The sequence below is a fragment of the Peromyscus californicus genome, unplaced genomic scaffold, assembly GCF_007827085.1.
Source record: "Peromyscus californicus insignis strain IS unplaced genomic scaffold, ASM782708v3 Scaffold_14__1_contigs__length_90479793_seg_2, whole genome shotgun sequence".
NCBI classification, from domain to species: Eukaryota; Metazoa; Chordata; class Mammalia; order Rodentia; family Cricetidae; genus Peromyscus; species Peromyscus californicus.
The window spans coordinates 74,638,601-74,662,123 of record NW_026294436.1 but is presented as its reverse complement, the minus strand read 5'-3'; the positions used below and the strand labels follow the sequence as shown (position 1 = coordinate 74,662,123).

Genomic DNA, 23,523 nt, shown 5'->3' with positions numbered 1-23,523 from the left:
GGGGTGGACCTTGAAGTTTTACTGGCCCGCCCTACTTCCTGGCTGCTCTCTGCTTGGCTGTGGAGGCAATGTGCCATGCTCACTCATGCTGGCATGCCTTCCCCCATAATGCCATCTATCCCTCCAAGCAGGAGCCCAAGCAAGTCGTTTCTTGAGTAGCTCTTCCAGACACCATCTGGTGGCAAGAAAAGCAGGAGACAGAGCCTGGTCTGTGGGGAATCCTGTCCCTTCTCATTCTGCTGTGGACCTCAGAGTGCTCCAAAGAAAACATGTGTTAAAAATAGTTCAGGGTGTCATTGACAGGATTCCTTCTTACTGTGGTGCCGGGGATCAAATCCCACACCTCGCACACAGCAGACAAGTACCCTACCCCTGAGCTACATCTCCACCCCTCTTCCATTCATTTATAATGAGATGATGTAATTGCACACACTAACTATTCACGGCAGAAGATTGTTGAGGGTTTGGTTGCTCCAGTTTTGTGACCCATGGCATGGCTTTAATGCCATCTGTGAGGGTCACACATGCCGTCCTGGCAATTACAAGGGATTAAAGCCTTGATCTTAATGCAGGCATTCTGAAGAGGTAATCAGCCAGAAGCAAAAGTTTAGAAGATCTCGCATTAAGCTCCAACAGGCAGCCCGCCTCGCCCAGTATTTCAGCTGTCAATCAAGAAGCAGAGTTGGTATGGCCCCACCTGAGAGAAAGAAAGGAGCTACACACAAGCGCTGAAGGCTTCTCTCAGGCATGAGAGATACTTCAGACACAGCCGTAGAGCAGGCTCTGGGCAGCTCTTCATGCTCCATTCCAGTGACTCTGGAAAATAAGTCAATGTCCTCCACAGCTGGAGAACTGTAAGACCATCTTGTATGCACCCAGCCTCTGTACTGGGTAGGTCTGGGGACGCTAGAGCATATGTATAACTAACGAGGGGGCCATCCTTGTTCTTACAGCCAATGTCTTCATGAAAATACAGGAAAACAAGCTGCAACTGTAACAGTGACCCATGAAGCCCGTCACGATTATAGCCAAGCAAGCATTCTCCCGAGGCAGCGTGACTCCCTCATAACACACCCAATGAGAAAGACTTAAGAGCGAAGGTTGAGAAATAACCACCTCTGCTCCTACTAAAATGAAGGTACAGTTATCACTACAGTAGAGGCCAGGCACTAAGCTAGCTAAGATTCCCAATGATAATATTCACAAGACTAGAAATCAACACAAAAATTCAAAGGCCATAACATTCCCCCACAATTTACTCTCAGCAGACTCCTACTCAGTATTGATACTTAAAATGGTGTGTGTGTGTGTGTGTGTGTGTGTGTGTGTGTGTGTGTGTGTGTGTGTATGTGTGTGTGTGTGTGTTTGCATGCTATGGTGTACGTGTGCCATGGTGCACACGTGAAGGTCAGAGGACAATTTGTAAGCATTAGTTCTCTCTTTCTACTGTGTGAATCCAGGGATCAAACTCAGGTCATTAGTCAAGCTTGATGGCAAGCACCTTTCTTTACTCAGGGAGCCATCTGTTTTAGGTTTTTTTAACTTGACACAAACCTAGACATAGCTGGGATCTTCACTGAGGAAATGTTTATACCAGACTGGCCTCTGGGCATATCTGTGGGACATTTTCTTAATTAATGGTTAACCCATTGTGGGCAGTGCCATTCCTGGGCAGGTGGTTCTAGGCTGTATAAGAAAGCAGACCGAGCAAGCCACAGAGAACAAGCCAGTGAGCAGCATTCCTTGATGACCTCTGCTGCAGTTTCTGCCTCCAGGTTTCTGCCTTGAGCTCCTAACAGGCTACCCTAGATGATGGACTGTATGGTATAAGATGAAACCACCCTCTCCCCGACAAGATGCTTTCAGTCGGTGCTTTATCACAGCAACAGAAAACAAAGCAACAGGTCTCGTCGGTCCCTGTGCTGATCATTTTAAAATCCAAGCTGTGGTTAAGCAGGTTACAGAACAGAGTTAGATTCCACAGGTTGGGGAATGAGGTTTTCCTGTCAATCAAATAGTCCCTACATCAGACAATCACAGCTGTTACCAAGCGCCAGTAGACTGACATCAATCAAGCCCCACCCTCTCTGTGATGTGAGCTCACCTTTCTTTGATGGGAAATGCAGGCTGAGTCCATGCCTGTGCCTCTGAAATCTTTACACATGAAAACAGCCAACCATGGACGATTAATGCCACAGCTGATAGCTTTGGATAAAACACAAACTTGGAAAAGAAAAAGAGGCTAAACTGGGCAACAGGTACCCATAAAAACACAAGGCCAGTTTGAGGAGGCTCCATCCTGTGTTTAACCACTCCTGCTTCCCGTTTGGGTGGAAGACATTTCTGTTGGAGGCATGCACAGAGCGAGTTCTCTCTCCTTTAATTTGGGAGGAGCTAGGAATGACTAGGAAGGGTCATAGCTCCAGTGTCATCTGTCACAGGGTGAAAGTGGAAGCCCCACAGAGAAAGTGATTTGCGATTTGCGGTGACGGAGTCGTCGAGTGCAGTCAGCACAAAGCCAGTGTGAGAGGGGAACCGCACCTGGGCACTGAGATGTCAATCACACAACAATGCACACTTGACGGGAGCCTCGGAATCACCCCCTTTATCCTCCTGACAGGTAGTTGTAGGATCATCTGGGTTGCCCTTTGACCTCTCAGAAGGAAGCCAGGGTTGGCAGAGAGCAACTGCACGCGTGTCCCAACACACCTCACCTCCCACCGCTCCCCAGAGCTTTGCTGGTAGGTAAGCAGGAGAGATGCCTTTGCACGCGCTCCACACACACACACCCAGCCCCCCACCCACCCCACCGCTCAGCCACCCCTTCACCACCACCACCCCCAGCCTGGGCAGGTGCTCTTGACTTCCCCTCTCTGCAAATCCAGCTCCCTGTGCTAAGGAAGACCTTTCATATTTTCTACCTGAATGCCTAATGTAGCCTTCAGGTCCAGATTCAAAGCACAGAGACTCTGTACGTGTGTGTGTGTGTGTGTGTGTGTGTGTGTGTGTGTGTGTGTATGTGAGTCTGTCTGTGTGTTGTGCACACATGAGTGTGTAGATGTGCTTACTCAAGCAGTGTGTGTAGAGGCCAGAGGCTGACACATCACAATGTGTCCAAGAACTTTACTTTTAGAAAGGGTCTCACTGAATCTGGAGCTCGGTACTTCAGCTAGACTGGCTGGCCCCTGAGCCCTGGGGACACACCTGTCCGTCTCTATCCCTCAGTTCTGGCGTTCTGACATACACTGCCACACTTAGCCTTTTCTGTGGGTGCTGGAGAACTGACATCAGGCCTTCCTCCTCAGGCGGCAAGCACTTTACCCACTGATCTACCCTCGTCTTCTTTCAGGCAGGCTTCTACCCCTGGCCCACAGGCGTCGTCACTGAACGACTAAGGACAGGCAGCATCCTGACCGACTCTGTGACATGATTTACTGCAGGTGGCAGTCTTCATCTGTCACCGAAGTGCTGGACCCTCCTAATGTTCCCAAGTGTCCATCAAGTCTTAAGGAAGCCACTCAAGTTTTTTTTTTTTTTTTAGTAAAAATCATTTTTAAAGACATTGAAGTTCAAACAGTTACGAATTACTGGACGCAGCACTCCATATTTCCAGACAGAAGGCCTTTGAAGACTGAGAAGAGGACCACAAAGTAAGTGTCACTATTCCCACTTGACAGGTCAGGAAACAGAAACCAGACAGGTTCAGTAATTTCTCCACAGTCACTCAGCAAATGAGCTTCAGTATCATAATCTGAGCCAAGTTCAACACAACAAATGCTACCTGCGTGCATAGCTGTTTACCATATAGTATAATGATCCCAATGCATAGGAATAATCTGTTAACAACAGGACTAGGAGTACTCAAAAAGCAAAAACACTTCACTACCTCAGTGCTATACAATTGAAGTTTTTACTTTTTTACAGGAATTTAGGTATGTGTAAATACGTATAACCAAAAATGCCACCACTAAACAAAGGACAGCTAGCTACCTGCCATCAGCAAGGCCCGGACTTTTCTCAGTCTATTCTCTTGCGTCAGCAGCCCAGCTTTACTCATCCGCTGTTGAGGACAGCCTCTGGCTGCATGTGGGAATGAACCCGAACAGACCGCCCACCGGAAGGCTGAAGCCAGAGTCCGAACTCGAAGGACAGCAAGGACCAGAGGGGTCCAGGAACAAAAGCCTGCCGCAGAGCTACAGTCACCCTGCGGAAGAAGCCGCAAGGAGAAGGGACGGAACCTGTGTGGAAGGTCCCCATCAGCCTCTTCTGTCCCCTGGACCCCAGTGAGATCCCAAGGTCCTCAGTGCTTCCTGATGTTCAAGGGGGTCTGAATCTCAGGGGTCAAGTGTCATTCAGTGTGTGCTACTATTTGCCCACATGCTGCCCACCAGCCCACGTGTCATGTGACCATCAGGACTCAAAATGCACAAGTGTGGACTCCTGACAAAAGACTCTCGTCCTGAATGCCTGGGAGATGAAAACCACATGGTTCCCTTGTCATGACAGCAGCACAGTGAGCCAAGTCCCTCCTAACGGTGACCTGACGTGACAGGGTGGTAGTGCGTGGCTGGGATCCTAGCTGGAGTCTGAGGCAAGAGGATGACAAGCTGGAGACCTGCCTGGGTCACAAAGTGAGACCCTGTTAAACAAACACCAAAAAGAACGGCATTCATGGAGCCCAGAGAACAAATACCTATTGTAACCACTCTCCCTGGGGATGGGAAGGTAGCTCTGGCAGTAAAGTACTTAATATACAAGCAGAGGGATGTGAGTTCAATTCCCAGAACCCACATAAACATCCCAGGCATGGCATGCTGGGAGTCCCAGGGCTTGGGGTGCGGGGGCGGAGGCAGGAGGATCCCTGTAGACAGACAATTCAGTGAACTCCAGACTTAGTGACTCAGCCTCAAAGGATGAGGACAGCACTCCTGCAGATGATACCCAAGGTTGTCCTCTAGCCTACACACACACACACACACACACACACACACACACACACACACACACACACTAATTTTGATCTGTTTTTAGTTCTTTTAAAAAAAGCTTTCTCAATGTCTCTGGGTCCCTCTCACTTTAACTGCCGTTTGCTCCCCGTCTTTCTAAGGGGGAGTACGAAACACACAAAAGGCAGCTGCAAGCCCTCCGGAACGGGGGTGGCTTCTCCTTGTGACACAGCTATCCAACCTGAATGCCAACTGCCCACTCAAACTGTTTTAAAGAGAAAAAAAAAATGGCTTTGGTGGGGAGAGTCTCTCCTTCTTACCTCTCCCCCAAAAATCTCACACAGGAAACAAAAGGAAACCCACTTCCCACCACCAGCTGCAGGCCCTCCCTCTGACATCAGCGCTGGTCCCCTGAGTCACTGGAGCTCGGTCAGGTCCCACCCGCACTAAGAACAGCAGGTTCCTCTAAACACACATTTAGGCTAAAAACTCAGCAGGTGCCGACATGTTAGCAGATAGCAGCTGGTTCTTTTGAGGACCCATCCCCACACAGGGACACACGCTCCACTCACCTCCCGCAGCTCCAGCCTCTGGGCCACCGCCTCAAGGCACTCTTGCCCTGTGCTTTCCACCGACAGGGTGCACTCGATGACATTGCTGTCCAGCAGGCGGATCCGGGTCACAAAGCAGTTCTTGCTCAGGACATTGTAGCGCCGAGTCCTGCGAAGTTTTAGGCCGAAAGGCATGGCTCTGCGGCCGGGGCACGCCGCCCTCCTCTCCTGGCACAGGCGCCCCTTAGATGGCCTTAGCGGTTTTGTGTTGGAATGGTCACACTAAGGTAGGGAAAAGGTGTCCATGCCCGCCAGGCCCTCCGCAGGACAGCTGTAGAGGAAAGAGAGACAATCTGATCACGCACTGCATTGGAAGGGAAGCTGTCAGCAATGCACACCACACCACACACGTGTGCGCACAATCACCCAGGCGGGTGAAGAATCAGATTCAAGCACCTTCGTGTTCTGCAGCTCCTAAGTTCCTTGTTGGAGGCCGTGCCTCTTACCCTCTCTGATCAGAGTGAAGTGCAAGGAGACCTGGGAAGAAGAGGTGCTCAGCAGGAAGACAGGCATCCCAGATGCTCCGCACCTCCAGACTCCGGGGCACCCCACACCCACTCCCATCCACACCGACCTCCTCTCTGGGCCACTATCTGCACGAGGAGTGGGACCAGGAGAGCATGGAGTGTGCTCAGAACTGTCTCTTGTTTTAACTTCATGAGGAACCGCATGAGATAAACTTCACCACGCTTTTGTACAGGTGAGGAGCCAGAGAGACGGCGCGGTGGGAAAGGTGCTTGCCGCCAGGCCCAACGATCAGAGTTCAATCCCCAGGGCCCACAGGGCGGGAGGAGAGAACCGACTCCCACAAGGTGTCCTCTGACTTCCACGTGTGTGCCTGGTCATACACACGAGCACATGAAGACATTGACAATAAAGAAATGCGTGTAAGAGACAATGATCGTACAGGTGAGAAACCCAAGGAGGTGACTCGGGGGCTTCAGGGAACTAAAAACTTCATCTTGTTCCTGTCCTACGACACTAGGTTTCTATAGCTTTAAAAAAAAAACATTTTAATACTTACTGTAATAGCCACTTACTTAGAATGTATGATGTAAATGGTGACAGCACACATTTAACACAGAGGCTTTCTACTCCTTAATTTACAATATAGAATTCTCACTGCCACCTTGGTGCTGAGGATCAAATCCGGGCCTTGCCCCTGCTAAGCCCATATTCTCGCTGTGAGCTACATCCCTAGTCCCTAAAACACACGGATTCTTTAGTGTACTTAAAAATCTTACTGTGTCCTTTTGTTCAGCAAATATTTAGACAGATGTGAGGAGCCAAATACGGTTCTGTTCCTTTACAGATGAGATGGCACAAAAGTCCTGTCACCAATTACAGATCATTTACCCCTCTAGTCACAAGACTGGCTGGCACATGATGTCCCACCAAATGAAAATGGCAACATGACAAACACAGAGAATCAAACACCAAGCAAAGTGCCTTTACCTCGCCCCGAACCAGCGACGTTCTGGTCAGGAGGCGCAGGAAACTTCTCTCTCAAAGAAGCCGGCAACAGGCAGAGGGCTTTTCCATCCAGCTGCCTGCTCCTGCCAGGCTCAGAGGACAGCTAACGTAGGCAGGTGCAAGCAGGCTTAAGCCCCTCATCCATCCTGACACGGCCCTGCTCCTGAATGGACACTTAGGAACCACTGCAGGAATCGGCTGATGGATAAATGAGCTGTCTGCGATATTTATAAGCCACTCCTTGCCAGAACCCCAGGCCTCCTGAAGGTTGTCAGGGTATAACCCTACAACACAGCAAAACACACTCCCAGCCTCCCTCGGCAGGCTTTGATACTTGCCCTCGGCACATTCCTGAGCATGGCAGGTACATGTTTTATGATAGCTTAGAATACATATGGCTAGAATGCTGGCTTGGTGAAACAGATTAACATTTCTAAACCACTTTATGTTGGCAGAGTAGCATGTTTACTTCCAAGCCACGCCAATCTGATCCCCTGATAGGGACAGAAAATACGGAGGACCCACCCAAAGAGGGGGAAAGAAGAGGGGAAGCCAAAATATCCTTAAGTGTTTACTGGTGAATTCCCCTGGCTTACTGAAGCACAGGACAAGCGGGCTAAGATTCAATGCCTACATTAAGAAAGCCTTAAACAGACAGGAATGTTTGCTCTGCGGACAGCAGCGCATTTCTCTTCCTGGGCCAGGCACTTCACATTTGGGTGTGTCTGCCTTAAACACCTATGAAAGAATGTGGCTGGCTTGGGACCCAGCTATCATAGCAAAAACAATCTCTCCACGTAGTCTACGGCATGACACAATGCGTGGATGGTGAAACAGCCACCAACTCCCCAGCCCAGTGTGCGGATAACTGCCGTTCTTGAAAGGAACAGAATGCACACACAGCAGAGTGCCAGCTCAGCAAAGAGTGTCAAAAGAAGGCTGCTTGGTGAGGGGGGACGGAACTCTGTGTCTCTCCAAACCACCTTCCAATCGCCTTGTCGATGACCTCCAAAACAGCCTCCAGACGTGTCTATCATCCAAGACAATGAACAACCAATATGGCTTCATGGACCCTAGAAAAATATCTATTTCACTTAAAAAATAATAATAATAATAAAAGAATCCCTGAATCTTTGACTTGCAAGATAATCTCAACCAAAAATGCAACAAAATTGGTCGGAACCTTCAACAAGTCAACAACTAAAACACAAGTCTCAAATGGGAGGGAGAAGGCCGTACAAGCCGCTTCCCAGGTAAAAGGTGGAGAAATTGGGAAAAATAAAAGGTGATGTTTGGTCTTGATTAAATCCATTTTGGAGGGGGCGGGGGCAGGACTAAGAAAGTCAGGAGGCAACTAGGTAAGCTTAAAATTGAGAGAGAGAGAGAGAGAGAGAGAGAGAGAGAGAGAGAGAGAGAGGAGATCATTGTTAATGTTCTTGTTTTGTATTGTGTGTGTAGCTTCCATGTGTGTGCATGCACACATGTACCCTTACTATGGAGGTCAGAGGGCAATGTCAGTGTCTTCCTTATCATTCTCCACCATAGGTTTTATTTGAGACAAGTTTTCTCCCTGAATATAGGGCTCACAGAATGGCTAAAGCAACTAGTCAACATGCCAGGGATCCTCCTGTGTGGACCACTGCACTACCTGTATACGTGGGTCTGGGTATCAAATTCAAGTCTTGCTTACCTACCAGGCAGGCCCTTTACTGAGCCATTTCTCCAGCCTCAATTGTCTGTGATTTCTGACGTGGAATGTAGTTATGTAGGACAGAGATGTTAGGAGATATCAGTAGCTCTCCTGTGGGTAAAAATGTCAGGATGGAGGCTGGAGAGGTGGCTCAGCAGTTAAGAGCACTGGTTGCTCTTGCAGAGGCCGTTCAATTCCCAGCACCCAGATGGGGGCTCACAACCATCTGTAACTCTAGTCCCAGCAGATCGGACGCCCTTTTCTGGCCTCTAAGGGCACTGCATACACATGGTACACAGACCTACATGAAGGCAAAGCACCCATACATATAAAATAAAAACAAAAGAGAAAACGTTTAGATCTCACGATGCCTGTAAGTTTTAAATGGTATGCATATATGCATGTAGGTAAAGCACACAAACACATGGTGGACACACACACTGGACTGACAGCAGCTGAATGCCAGTGGCAGCATACAGATACTGTCATCCCGCTCTGCTTCTCCAGGCGCCTACCTAATACTATCGTGTAGACAATGTTCTAGTACCTAAGGCTTTCAGGATGGTCAGAGGGAGCTCAGCAAGCAACATCATCGGTGCTTATTTTAGCCAATTAATCTGGGTTAAAAATATCAGCACAATTTGACGCCCCAGCACCCAAGGCTAGAAATGCACTTTCCTATCTCTTCCACATATGCTGTCCGCCTCAACCAAAAGCCTGTAACACCCACTCCCGGCAGTGCAGCGCCATGGAGCTGTGCTTCTTTCTAGAAGGAACTGCAGGCAATCCAAAACTCTTGGCAAACCAAAAGCAGGTGTGACACTTAGATGATCCCCGGCGACCCTCCACTGTAATGACAGTAAGAGAGCTTGAGCTCCGCTCAGTGCTACCATTGTCCGGCCAGTGAATGCACCTCAGTCCTCAGCTCCAGAGGAAACCATCACTCACACAGTGATGTTGTCGGAGCTCTGCCTCAACTGTCACACCAGGGTCACACAGCACTACCCTGCTGGTCCCTCACAGCAGACCTTCTTCTATCACCTCCCTTCCGGTCGACAACCCGGCTCCAGGCCCCTTGGCTGGGGTTCCTGGTATGGTCTCTGGGGCTCATCACAGTTGCTTTGTTACATAAAGAACAACAAAAACAGAACTAAAAGCCCCACAGAAAGGACTGTGTTTATGACACTTTCAATTTAAAAAAGAAAGGAAGAAAGGAAGGGAGGGAGGGAGGGAGGGAGAGAAGGAGGGAGGGAGGGAGGGAGGGAGGGAGGGAGGGAGGAAAAAAAACGTATATTGAGGTTCCATCTTGCCACACTCAGAATGGCAGTCATTAGGAGATCAATAACAGGCTGGAGAGATGACTCAGTGTGCAACAGTCCCTGCTGTAAAACCATGAGGGCCACACACCACACAAGAAAGGGCAGCCGTGTGAGTGTGTGTGTGTGAGAGAGAGACAGAAAGAGAGAGCCATGCTGGGGAAGTAACAGAAGGGACCCTTACACACTGGTAATGGGAACAAACACGAGCTCAGACACTGTGGAGGTCAGTACGGAGGTGTCTTGGAGAAACCAACCACAGATTGCTCTTCATTGGACCCAGTCATATCTGTCACTCCTGGGCATTTGTCCTGAGGACATCACAGACACCTGCACAGCAGTGTTACTGCAGCGCTCTTCACTACAGCTGGATTGTGGGGCTCGCCAGGGTGTCCAGCATCGGGAACGGATAATGCAAATGCAATTTATCCTCTCGGTGCGTTCTTCACAGCCATGAAGAAGAACAGAGTGACACTGTGGGGAAATGAACACAGCAGGAGACAACCACGGAGGCGAGATTTCGTGCGGACACACGAAACCACGCACTCACAGGACACGCGGGAGCAGCTGCTGGGTGGCTGCTGCCCAGGCGGAGAGAGGAGGAGATGTTCAAAGAACATCAAACCCCTGCATGAAAACGGCCGTATGCACCCACCGCGGTAACATCTAAACGTGTTCTTAAGAAAGAAAGCTAGATCAGAGTCTTCATTCTGTTGTAAAGTTTTGTTTAAATAGGAACTATCTATTTTTTCTCATTAAAAGTAACCTTTTAATTAATTAATTAATTGCTTTTTAAAAACACAGTGGGGGCAGGGGGCTTGGGGAGGGTAGCCCAGTGGGTAAAGTCTTTGCCATGCAGGCATGAGGACCGGAGTTCAAGTCTCTAGAACCCACGTAAAGCCAGGCGTGGACGTGCACGTCCGCCGTCTCAGTGTCCTAACTGAGATGGGACGTGGGGCGAGAACACGCCTAGATGCTCTCGGGCAGCTGAACTGGCACACAGTCAGGCAGCTGGCATATGCTGTGACAGACAACAAAGAAACCTTGTCCCCAAATGAGGTGAAAGGGGAGGGCCAACAGCTGAGGTTGTCCTCTTTACACCAGTGTGTGGCATGTGCAAACCTTCCCTAGTATACATGAACACACACATCACCACACCTGTGCACACACACACACACACACACACACACACACACACACACACACAAATTACAGTGAACCCCAAGGGAAACTACGGGTTCCAGGGAATAATGACCTGTCAATGACAAGCTCACCTGTCCTTAAGACATGCGCAGTTCTGGTGGGGGACATCGCCTGCCAAGGGGCAGGGAGGCCAAGCACTATTCTGGGGAGGGCTGCACTGTCTGCTCACTTTTGCTGTGGACCGAAAACTACTCTAAAAATTTAAGTCCTTTTAAAAAGGAAAGTTTCATGGGTGTTGGAGAGATGGCTCAGCAGTTATGAGTACAGACTGCTCTTGCAAAGGACCAGAGTTCAGTTTCCAGCACCCATACTGGGCAGCTAACTGCTTATAACTCCAGGGGATCGGATGCCTCCTTCAGCCCTCCACAGGCACACACTGTGCTCAGATGCACAAGCCCACACACATACTCATAGTTAAAAATAAAATAAGTCAAGCCTTTCATCTCAGCATTCAGGAGGCAGAGGCAGGTGAATCTCTCTAAGTTTGAGGTCAGCCTGGTGTGCATAGCAACTTTTAGGCCAGCCAGGGCTACATAGTGAGACCCTGTCTTGAAAAACTAACAACCCCTAAAACTAAAGCAAAATAAGTCTTTTCAAAAATAAAAATCAAAATTTTAAAAAAATCACTTAAAAACATCGCTTTAGTTAGCTCTGCTCTCAGACTATCTGGTATTCTGCTGCAGGCTGCAGAGGCCTGCTTACCACATCAAGGCAACTTTTTTTACTTAATAATAATAACAACAGTAAAAGTAACAGGGCTAGCTCGGACTTCTTCCAAGACAAACAGTAACTTAGTCTCATTTCAGAACACAGTGCTAACCTTTTCCATTCCTCTGCATCATGGAAAAGGCAGCTCTGATAAACCAGGGAATGTGCACCACCAACAAAGAGGAGAGAGTCTTTGTGTCTGGGAAGGAACTGCAAACAGAGCCCACAGGGGGGTGCAAGTCTGTGACCACAACACTTGGGAGACTGAGATAGAAGAGGATCACAGAATTGGGGCCAGCCTGGTGTACATAGTGAGTTCATAGCCAGAGCGGCAAACTAATAACTAGATCTTACCTCAAAGAGAGAAGGAAGGAGAGGGGAGGGCGGAGAGGGGAGGGAGGGAGGAGGGGAAAATGGAGAGAGGAGGGGAGGGAGGGAAGAAAAGGACCATCACAGTGGGTGCTGGTGTAAGAGGCTGCTGGTCAGCCAGAGCTACAGAGGAGTTCCCAAGGAGGCCTGAGATGAATGGGGTGAATGTCAAGTAACATCCTTGTCCACTTCTGTGTGCTCACATACAAAGGCACTCCCATTCACTTGGCTAGACAAGTTCCCTTTGGTTACGATCACAGTAGGCTAGGTTTGAGCAACAGCCACAACAAAAACCAGTCATGTAGTTTGCAAACAGGCACTTTACTACCTCATCAGCCATGTGGAGAAAGTCCTTTCAAGTGGAAAGTGTAAACATCTAACAGGAAATACGCTGAGCCCTGCCTGGGCTCTCCCCGTCCAACATCTGCCTGGTTATCTCATGATTCTGACACCTGAAGCATAAATGACTTTTCAAGAGCCATCCTGAGTAGGGGAAGAAGACCCCGGGACTCCCTTTCCTAAGTCAGGAACACAGCATCTAGGGTCTCCAGTTGTCCTTATGTTCCAGGAGGTTCTGATCAGCAATTACTTTGGGCTTCTAAGCTCCTAACACAGTATGGTATTCACTCCACCTGCCCACCCTTGGGTTCCTGAAGGAAGCAATGTGGGTGGGATTCGGGGTTGAGGTCTTTTGCTGCTGCAGTCATAAAGGAGAGTTCTGCACACAGCAGGGACCCAGAGGGCAGAGAGTTACATGCTCAGGAGCCTCCACTGTGGTTCTATGACCTGCCCATGGAAGGACCTTGGAACCTTATGGGTCTGGCTCTTGGGCTGTAAGAGAGGGTCCTGTTGTGAAGAGCAGAAAGGGCTTACTTGGCTTATTAGTGCTTTGGGGAAAGAAAAGACAGGATTCTTATTTCCAAAAGAAACTCTCCAGCACTCATGCTTCCTTTTCCAGCCTTTGAGGACTTCACAGAGATGGACACCTCACAGAAGGACACTGCAAAAGGATTTGCTAGAGCACTTTAGTGGGCCCACAACAATTTGTTAGGGTATTGCTCTGTAAACACCACAATCAAAAGCCTTTTAGAGCACAGGACAGAGGAGAGCAGAGAAGCTTCAGAGTCGCCAACTCCACAGTCCTCTCTCCCAGCTCCCTCTCCTAAAAGCTCTAAGGTGGAAGCTCCCATCACTCTTGTTTTTAACAATAATAATGCTATTAACAAAAGCCATTCAAAGCTACACACCACACACACACACACACACACACACACACACACACACACACACACACACACACTGTAGTGGGATATTTGTACACTGTGACAATGTATTGCTGTGATTGGTGGAGAGATAGACAGGACTTCTGGGCAGAGAGAGAGAACGCTGGGAAGGAGGCAGAGTCACCGGACAGATGGGAAGACAGCAGTATGGGGAGTAGAGAGTCAAGGTAACCAAGCCATATAAAAGAACATAGATTAAAAGACACGGGTTAATTTAAGTTATAAGAACTAGTTAGGAACAAGCCTAAGCTAAGGCTGAGCTTTCATAATTAATAATAAGTCTCTATGTCATTTTTTTGTGAGCTGGTGTCCCAAAGAAAAATCTGTCTACAACACATGACAAAAACAGTTTTCTGACCCTGCACTTAGTTGATCAAATGACTCCTTAAACAGGCCAGTAAGTAGAGAGGCTTCCCTGGTGTCAACAGACGCAGTTTAATCAATTACTCTCTGCTGAATTACCTGCAGAGTCTTTGGGGAAAAGAAATTCAAATGCAAGCCATACACACGAGCAGTTTCTTTTTACTTCCCATACTATGTGACACGTGTTTACTCTCCCCACTGAGTCCTGGAATCACTGAGAGAAGCTAACTGCTGTGTTTACCAATCACCTCTGGAATTTCTCCAGCATTCCAGTCTTAGATTCCCGAGCACACCTCACAGAACTATGCAACCCTGATCTGGGTATGAGAACAGACAAATTGACACAACTAGTCCATCCTGTGCACAAACCCGTGGGGACACAGCTTGGCTTTCACACACTGGTTGGAGAAGTTACTATAGGAAATGGATGGAGCATTTAATGGACGGGGTATTTAATCTACCTTCTCTCATCTCCCCTTAAAGAACATCAGAAAGGAAGTGGGCTTTGTCTGATGAAAACGTAACTATTAGTTTCTTCAGTCTGTTTTAATATTTTTGAGACAAGGTCTCATGTGTTTCCTTGGGCTCCTGAGGAGCTGGGATTATGAATGTTTGAATTTCATGGGACTCACGTCACATCCGCAGGTCAAGTCACTTTTAACAACATAAAACCTTTCCTGTAAGGCTTAAAGCTCAAGCCCTTCAGTTGCTAAAGAAAACACTGGTGATATCAAAGCATTTAAAAGCGCATTTTCAAATCCCAACCTGTTCCAAATATTCAGTGGGAAGATGAAATTTGTCCACACATATTTTCCAACTTCCCTGTGTACATGGCCATGTAAATGACCTTTCAAAACTTCTCTGGAGTCACATTTGAAATGGGAAAAAAGTGGCTACTGTACAGTGCATCAACGCAGTGGCGGAGTACAGAGGAAGGATGCAATAAACAGAAAGAGTGGTGGGGGATGCAGTGGGATGCAGTGGAAGGAACACAGTGATGGGGGATGCAGTGGTGGGATGCAGTGGAGAGATGCAGTGGTGGAGGTCACAGTGGAGGAGGACACAGTGGAGGAGGACACAGTGGAGGACACAGTGGAGGACACAGTGGAGGACACAGTGGAGGAGGACATAGTGGAGGACACAGTGGAGGAGGACACAGTGGAGGACACAGTGGAGGACACAGTGGAGGAGGACACAGTGGAGGAGGACACAGTGGAGGAGGACACAGTGGAGGAGGACACAGTGGAGGACACAGTGGAGGACACAGTGGAGGAGGACACAGTGGAGGACACAGTGGAGGAGGACACAGTGGAGGAGGACACAGTGGAGGAGGACACAGTGGAGGACACAGTGGAGGAGGACATAGTGGAGGACACAGTGGAGGAGGACACAGTGGAGGACACAGTGGAGGACACAGTGGAGGAGGACACAGTGGAGGAGGACACAGTGGAGGAGGACACAGTGGAGGACACAGTGGAGGAGGACACAGTGGAGGACACAGTGGAGGACACAGTGGAGGAGGACACAGTGGAGGAGGACACAGTGGAGGAGGACACAGTGGAGGACACAGTGGAGGACACAGTGGAGGAGGACACAGTGGAGGAGGACACAGTGGAGGACACAGTGGAGGACACAGTGGAGGAGGACACAGTGGAGGACACAGTGGAGGAGGACACAGTGGAGGACACAGTGGAGGAGGACACAGTGGAGGAGGACACAGTGGAGGAGGACACAGTGGAGGAGGACACAGTGGAGGAGGACACAGTAGAGGACACAGTGGAGGAGGACACAGTGGAGGAGGACACAGTGGAGGAGGACACAGTAGAGGACACAGTGGAGGAGGACACAGTGGAGGAGGACACAGTGGAGGAGGACACAGTGGAGGAGGACACAGTAGAGGACACAGTGGAGGAGGACACAGTGGAGGAGGACACAGTGGAGGACACAGTGGAGGAGGACACAGTGGAGGAGGACACAGTGGAGGACACAGTGGAGGACACAGTGGAGGACACAGTGGAGGACACAGTGGAGGACACAGTGGAGGAGGACACAGTGGAGGAGGACACAGTGTAGGAGGACACAGTGGAGGACACAGTGGAGGACACAGTGGAGGACACAGTGGAGGACACAGTGGAGGACACAGTGGAGGAGGACACAGTGGAGGAGGACACAGTGTAGGAGGACACAGTGGAGGACACAGTGTAGGAGGACACAGTGGAGGACACAGTGGAGGACACAGTGGAGGACACAGTGGAGGAGGACACAGTGGAGGAGGACACAGTAGAGGACACAGTGGAGGAGGACACAGTGGAGGAGGACACAGTGGAGGACACAGTGGAGGTCACAGTGGAGGAGGACACAGTGGAGGAGGACACAGTGGAGGAGGACACAGTGGAGGACACAGTGGAGGAGGACACAGTGGAGGAGGTCACAGTGGAGGACACAGTGGAGGAGGACACAGTGGAGGACACAGTGGAGGAGGACACAGTGGAGGAGGACACAGTGGAGGAGGACACAGTGGAGGAGGACACAGTGGAGGAGGACACAGTGGAGGACACAGTGGAGGTCACAGTGGAGGAGGATACAGTGGAGGAGGTCACAGTGGAGGACACAGTGGAGGAGGACACAGTGGAGGACACAGTGGAGGAGGACACAGTGGAGGAGGACACAGTGGAGGAGGACACAGTGGAGGAGGACACAGTGGAGGAGGACACAGTGGAGGAGGACACAGTGGAGGAGGACACAGTGGAGGAGGACACAGTGGAGGACACAGTGGAGGAGGACACAGTGGAGGACACAGTGGAGGAGAACACAGTGGAGGAGGACACAGTGGTGGGGATGCAGTGGTGGGGATGCAGTGGTGGGGATGCAGTGGTGGGGATGCAGTGGTGGGGATGCAGTGGTGGGGATGCAGTGGAGGAGGTCACAGTGGAGGACACAGTGGGATGCAGTGTGCCTGTGTGAGGAGTGGGCTAAACAGCAGCTTCCTTAGACAGATAAAGCCACAGACAAGACAAGGAGTCACAAGGTCTCCTGCACAGGCATGCACCATAAACCCTTGAGCCCAGGGAAGAAAACTTCACGCTCACTTCACTTCCTAGCTTCACACAGCTCAAGCTGCTGTCAACCTTGCCCAGCGAGGCGCCAGTGGTTTCTCAGGAGCTGTTACAGACACATTCACCAAAGGGATCCAAATCCCGGGGAAGGTGATAAATCATGGAAACACACACACTATGGTGCAGAAAGCAGCCCCACAACAAACAAGACAATCAAGCACCATCCAGCATGGTCAGGCAGGGTGGCACACACTGTGAGTTCATCACTGCGGTGGCCAAGGCATGGGGATCAGAAGTTCGAGGCCAGCCTGGGTTACACAGGAAGACCGTGTCTCAAAAACATTAACAACAATGATATCCAGCAGTCTGTGCGAGAAGGCAGGAAATAAACACATTTTATAGATGCCCCAAACTCAGTGGGTAAAGCAACATCCAAAGGCTCCAGGACGCAGAACTGCCACTGTCCAGATCCACTTCTCCTTCGGGTGGGTCTGCCTTATAGTCCTCTCACACTCAGAAGCAAGCCAGCTCTGGAAACGTTGGGAAAGTGTGATTTCCAATTTGGAGGAGGCAGAGGGACAGCAGAAGGCAAAGTCCTGGGTGAGCAAACAGTTTAAAAAGCCCCCCAGGGGATCCCCCATAACACATCCCTCCCTGACACCGCCTTCAGACGGCTGGGAACAGAACCTCACTCTCGGCTTTACTCAAACTCTCAGGGCATCTGACGTACACTTTGAATAAAGTAGTATGTTGTCTAGAATTTGGTTTAAAAGAAAAAACAAAATCACAGGGTAAAGCCAGGTAGCACATACCCATAATTCCAACACCCTATGCTGAGGCAGAAGGGTGCTAAGTTCAAGGCTAGCCTGAGGTACTGGATGAAACCCTGTCTCCAGAAGTTGTTTAGTTAGTTAGGTGGGTTGACAGGCAGACAGTTAAACAGTGGTAGAGGAATCAGGTGGGCGCTCAGATGAAGGAAAACTGGCCAGGAGTCCACAGCTGTTGAGGTAGGGAACGATACGCGACAAGGGTCACACTGTTCTCTGCAGCTTCTTGTATGTCTAAACTTTGCCACAGTAAAAAGGTGGAGGTTTTTTGTTTTGTTTTGTTAACTCAAAATGACATTTTATAAATTGACCTGGCGAACATATAACAATACCCACTTGGACATTAAGATACAGGACAAAGAGCCCAGCATTTTCCTTCCAACACCAACTTTTGTTTATCCTTCCTTCCCAAATAAAATTTAACAGTCAGGCACGGTGACGCACACTTGTAATCCCAGTACTCCAGAGGCTGAGGCAGGAGGATTGTGAGCTCAAGGCCAGACAGGACCACACAGACTGTCCTTGTTCAAAACTCAAGCCAACAACAATCCCTGCATTCAGGTAGGTCACACTGACAGTACTGGTTTTTAAATTCATTTTAAGACACAGTGGGGGAGGGGTGACGAGGAGAGGCGGGTAAAGGCGCTTGCTGACAGGTCCGATGAGTGACCTGAGGTCCCACAGACCCACATGGTAAAAGGAGAGGGCCTGACTCCCAACAAGCTGTCATCTGACTTCCACACACATGCTGTGGCATGTGCCCCCACCCCATCCCCCACACACAAAGGAAATAAAATCTAAACTATAGCGGGGAAACAATCTGTAAGAGGGCACGTGTTTAAAAGGCAAAGGAGAGGCACAAAATAGAGGATGCAGTTGGTTTCACAGCTGTGTTGGGGCACCTGATCCTCTTCCATTTCTCAAATGTATTCGTGCCAAGATGTGGCATCCTAGGACCCTGGCACCGCTGTTTGAGAAAGGAGGATCTGCCATTCTCCCACTCTTGTCCTGACTGCTGCCGGCACCAATAACTACAGTGTGTGTTCTGGAATGTCCCAGCTAACCACCGGTGGAAACCAGAAGGGGAGAGCCCCAGAAGTAGCAGAATGCTGAGGAGGCAACCAAGAGCATCCCTATTTACCAAGCACATAAAAGGCCCTCTGCCGGGATGCAATTTACAGATTGGGCAAGGATGATGGAGAGGTGCAAGAATCTCCCTGTGATCAGTCATGCAGGGACTCGGGACCCACAAGCTCTGAACCCAGAGCTGTATCTGACCCAGTGTTCTTACACCATGCATTTACAGACAAATGTTTGAAGCTAGGACATGACATAGTAACAAGAGCAAAGGACCACATTCCAGGGGAACCCAGGACACCACCTAATGCCTAGTCTTGCTCACTGACAGGGGACAGTGCATGCTAATGAGACGCGGTGGAGAGGGCCCCTGGGGCTGGGCCCCTGGTATAGCCCTAGGACTCTATGGTCCCTTCCCAACTGGAGCATCTTACCTAGACGGCTTTCCTGCTTACTGCACCACCCTGCTGTGGAGTGGGAGAGTCCAAGCACGCCATTAGAACTTCTTCAACACTGACTTCAAACACACAACCACAAAAGCAACTGGACAGGCTGAGCAGCCCAGGCACACCAAGGAAGCCGCAGAGCTTCACTGCAGGCACACACAGCTAGCTACCCAGCCTCCGGAGTCATGTGCTAAAGGGACAGAACTGGGCAGACGGGCTGCTGGTGAGAGGTGGTGCCCCTGACCTCCCTCGGCAGCGTTCCACACCTCCCTTTCCCGTTTCCTTCCTGCCCCGGGCCTGAGCACATTTTGCTCAACTCCCTCCCAGGCCCAGAGCTCTCAGATGGAAGGAGGGCTCATCCATGTCACTTACTTCCTATCCAAACATCAATGGGGGTCGGGCAGTTCTGCCTACTCTCTCTCCGGGTCTGAAGGGCATGTCATGGACATGTCACCTTGCTCACTGGCTCCTCCAGCCCAGCCAGGGAGCCCAAACTTAGTCATTTGCACATAAAAGCTACTTCGGAGCGCCTTCTCTTCATTTCTAACATGGGGATACCTGTGTCTACCACATAGAGTTCTTGTCACAACCACATGATAGTAAGACAGGCTGAGGATTCCTTATTCACACTTTCGATTTTTGGGATTTTTTTTTTAAAAATTTGCATTTACAGAATTAAATATTATGGGATGGGGCTGAAGCATAAACAAAAAATTCACTTGTGTTTCAAATATACCTTCCATACACAGCCTAAAACTAAAGTCTAGTAGTTGATAATTTTGTGCACAAGAGGCTGGGGAAATGGCTTAGCAGGTAAAGGGCTTCCTGGGGAAGCCTAGAGACCTGAAGTTGATTCCCACAACCCCCACCAAAAGCTAGGTGGTGGTGGTTACATGCCGTAACCTCTAACTGGCAAGCCCCAGTCCCAGTGAGAGACCCTGACTCAAAAACAAGGTGGATGGCTCCTGAGGGAAGACATCTGAGGTCTGCTGGCCTCCACACACATAAAAGTCATGTGAGTGCACACACATGCATACACTGACATGTGAACACGCACCCACCCATGCACATTGGCACACACTCTGTGCATGCAACCAAGTTTTATGTATGAACTCCCACGATTTATCTAACATTTGCCCTAAAGAAGTTTTGGACTCTGGAACCATTCCCAATTTCAGACTAGTGTAACACAAATTCTAATACAAATCCCGGAGCCAGATATTTGGGTGAAAGCTGAAAGATCAGAGAGACAAAGGAACGAGCTACTGCCACGTTTCACCTCTAGGACTTCTCAGCCTGAAAAGCCCTTTAGTTCCTGTCTCCTCATGCCTTATATACCTTTCTCTGCCCAGCCATCACTTCCTGGGATTAAAGGCCTATGTGCTTCCAAAGCAAAGGCATGAGATCTCAAGTACTGGAATTAAAGGTGTGTGCCACCACTGCCTGACCTCTATGTCTAATCTAGTGGCTTGTTCTGTTCTCTGATCTTCAGGCAAATTTTACTGGGGTACACAATATATCACCACAGACTAGGGATGTTAAGCTTCCATATCAATTCCCAGCATACAGTAAACATGATGGATGTGTACGACCAGTGCCATTGTTACTGTTATTATTTCAATGAGTACTGCAGAAAACACACAGACCACTAAATACTACGTAGCTACCTTCGACAAGCCGATGGTTACGGGGCAGAAGTATTTCTTATATTAGCATATTTATCAGAAGGAAGCAAAAACAAGCAGCTACAGAGCCTGAGGAGTCACGCTTGTGAAAGGGAGGGTTTCAGACCCTGGGGTCACTTGACTGAGTTCTGAAACGTTACACCACAGTCCCTGGTTTCCATGGAGGGAAGAGGCCGAGCCCCAGGAAGAAAATACAAACAGGTATGAACCAGTGTCAGCCATCAGAGGGCTGTGCGGTGCCCATCGATGGAACCCACTGCCAGTCACAATGGGATAAACAGATGCTGCACACACAGGCACCGTGGTCACTACTGCCCTCTTCTCTCCCCTCACCACCGCAGGAGGAACATGGGACAATCTGCGCTGTGTGATGCCATTCTTGGTAACAGCACGGGAAAAGCAAGCCTGCTGCCTTCTAAGGTGGAAGCCACGGTGTTGTAAAGGATCCCTGAGCATCTCGCTTCTGCTACCATGATGACCTCAGCAGGAAGGCTGCTCAACCGCCTGGACCAGCACAGAGCAGAAGCTGTGTGGGCCCACTGGTCTGACATCTCTGTCAGTGCTGGGTGTGAGCACGCAGAACAAGAGGGCAAAGGTCAACTGCTTGGGTTTTGAAGTAGAGCTGTTTAACACTGAACACTTAGATACGGAAAACTTCTGAGCTGGGCAGGCCGCTCAATAAGGTGCTTGCTGAGTCCAATCCCCAGCACACACAAAGACAATCCCCCACAGATATGCCCACAGCCTATCTAGACAATCCTTCACGTAACTCTTCTTAGAGGATTGTGGATTGTGTTCGGCCGATAACTAAAACTAACCTGCACGTACTCCTTTTCAAAATCTGAACTGATTAAAGCCACTAGCACTCAAGGAATTTTCATTCTCTGCTCTTTATCTACCCCTGCCTCCCTGGCTCTCAGAGTAACTGTTTACACATCGAGCTTATCAAGTCAAAGCTGTGTGTCTACAAGCTTCTTAGTACACAGTCCTAAGCTGCTCCTGAATTTGTCAAAAGCAAAAGCTATAGCTCAGGTGACCCCAGCTGGACAGCTCTTTCCTGTGATGACCTTCATTGTGTCAAATTTTCTTGTAAAATAGACATGTCTGTCTACTGCTGTTCTCATTCTAAGATCGCCACTGCCCATGTTCGTGTGTGTGTGTGTGTGTGTGTGTGTGTGTGTGTGTGTGTGTGTGTGTGTGTTTTGCAGCAGTGTTGGTGAGCATTCACTAGCCCTGGATACAACTGAAGCAGTTGAACGTTGCCCTCTTGTTCTGACACCTCACAGAGACACAGGTGTCGGACCACACAACTTCTGCATAGAATGGGTATGGCCTGCCTATGATCCCAGCACTGGAATGGCAGAGGCAGGGGGATCCGAATTTCAAGGTCATCCTCAGCTACTAAGAGAATTGGAGACTAGTCCTGGCTATATAAGACCTTATTTCAAAAAAGAGGATGCCACGGCTCCCATTTCCTCACTGTGAAGATGACTGAAGTATCCCGCTTCCTCAGGTACTTCTGTGAGGAGGAGGAGGTAGGGACCAAACTCGGAGTTCAAAGAACCAAGTTCAAATTCTAATCCCTTTCTCTTCGCAGGCTGAGGTGCGGCTCCACAACATGACAGGGAAGGCTGAATGAAGGAAATCCTCAACCCTGAGAAGGCGGTACCCGAGTCTCCAAATCCTCTGTTGGGTCATGAACAGCTTCCAAAGTGCACAAACACTTCCATAAACACAAGCGTGACTTCTGAGCTGCACACTAGGTGTGAGGATCCATCCAGCCCGGCAGCACTCCTTCTCTCCAGGGAGCTTCTGAGAAGGTAAGACACGGCCTCCACAGATACCCACGGGAGCATCACAGGACTGAGCTGCCTCCCGGTTAGCTTGCAATCCCTCAACATCTGTCTGTGCACACAGCACAGGACCCGAATGGAATGCTAGGAAGGAGCAACCGTGAGGCAGGGCAGGTTCGCTGCTCGGCAGGGAAGGGCTGGGCCCACTCAGAGGCAAGGGTTAGTTAGGTAGACACCAAAGGAAGTTCAGAGACACCCAAAGGGTGAAGTGAAAAGGAGCCGACCAAGACAGTGGCTCACAACGGGAACGAAGCTTCCAGTGTGCAGAGGTTTGGGTAAAAGACGGTATCCAAAGCTCCTCTTACTCCCCCGTCAGTGTAACACCTGACGCAGAAACACGGGCAGGCCCAGACTGTAGAGGACAGGACAGGAAGGAAGAGGGGAGCACGTTTGTTACCCCACCACTGCAAGGACCTGCTCATTCAGTCCGGCACCGGGGCCTTACTGGAGTCCTAAGTCTCGAGAGGACAGTGGCGCTGTCTTGGTTTGGAAAGAGGATTCTGAGTCAGCAGTTAAAGCCAGCCAAGCCGTGTGGGGCACGGACGGCACACTATTACGGCACCTCCAAGCTCAAGAGCAAACGAAGTGATTCGGAAACTACAACAATTCTTCGTCTT

At 49.7% G+C, this 23,523-nt stretch overlaps 1 protein-coding gene across 1 annotated transcript in view; it reads right to left on the bottom strand.

The window, feature by feature from the left end:
* The window catches only part of Ptpn14 (protein tyrosine phosphatase non-receptor type 14), a 146,506-nt gene that overhangs the window by 83,322 nt on the left and 39,661 nt on the right, over positions 1-23,523 (bottom strand). The window contains exon 2 of the mRNA XM_052737987.1: positions 5,519-5,828. Within this exon, the coding sequence (XP_052593947.1) occupies positions 5,519-5,692 (174 nt within the window). The 5' untranslated portion in view covers positions 5,693-5,828. The remainder of the gene's footprint in view (positions 1-5,518; positions 5,829-23,523) is intronic.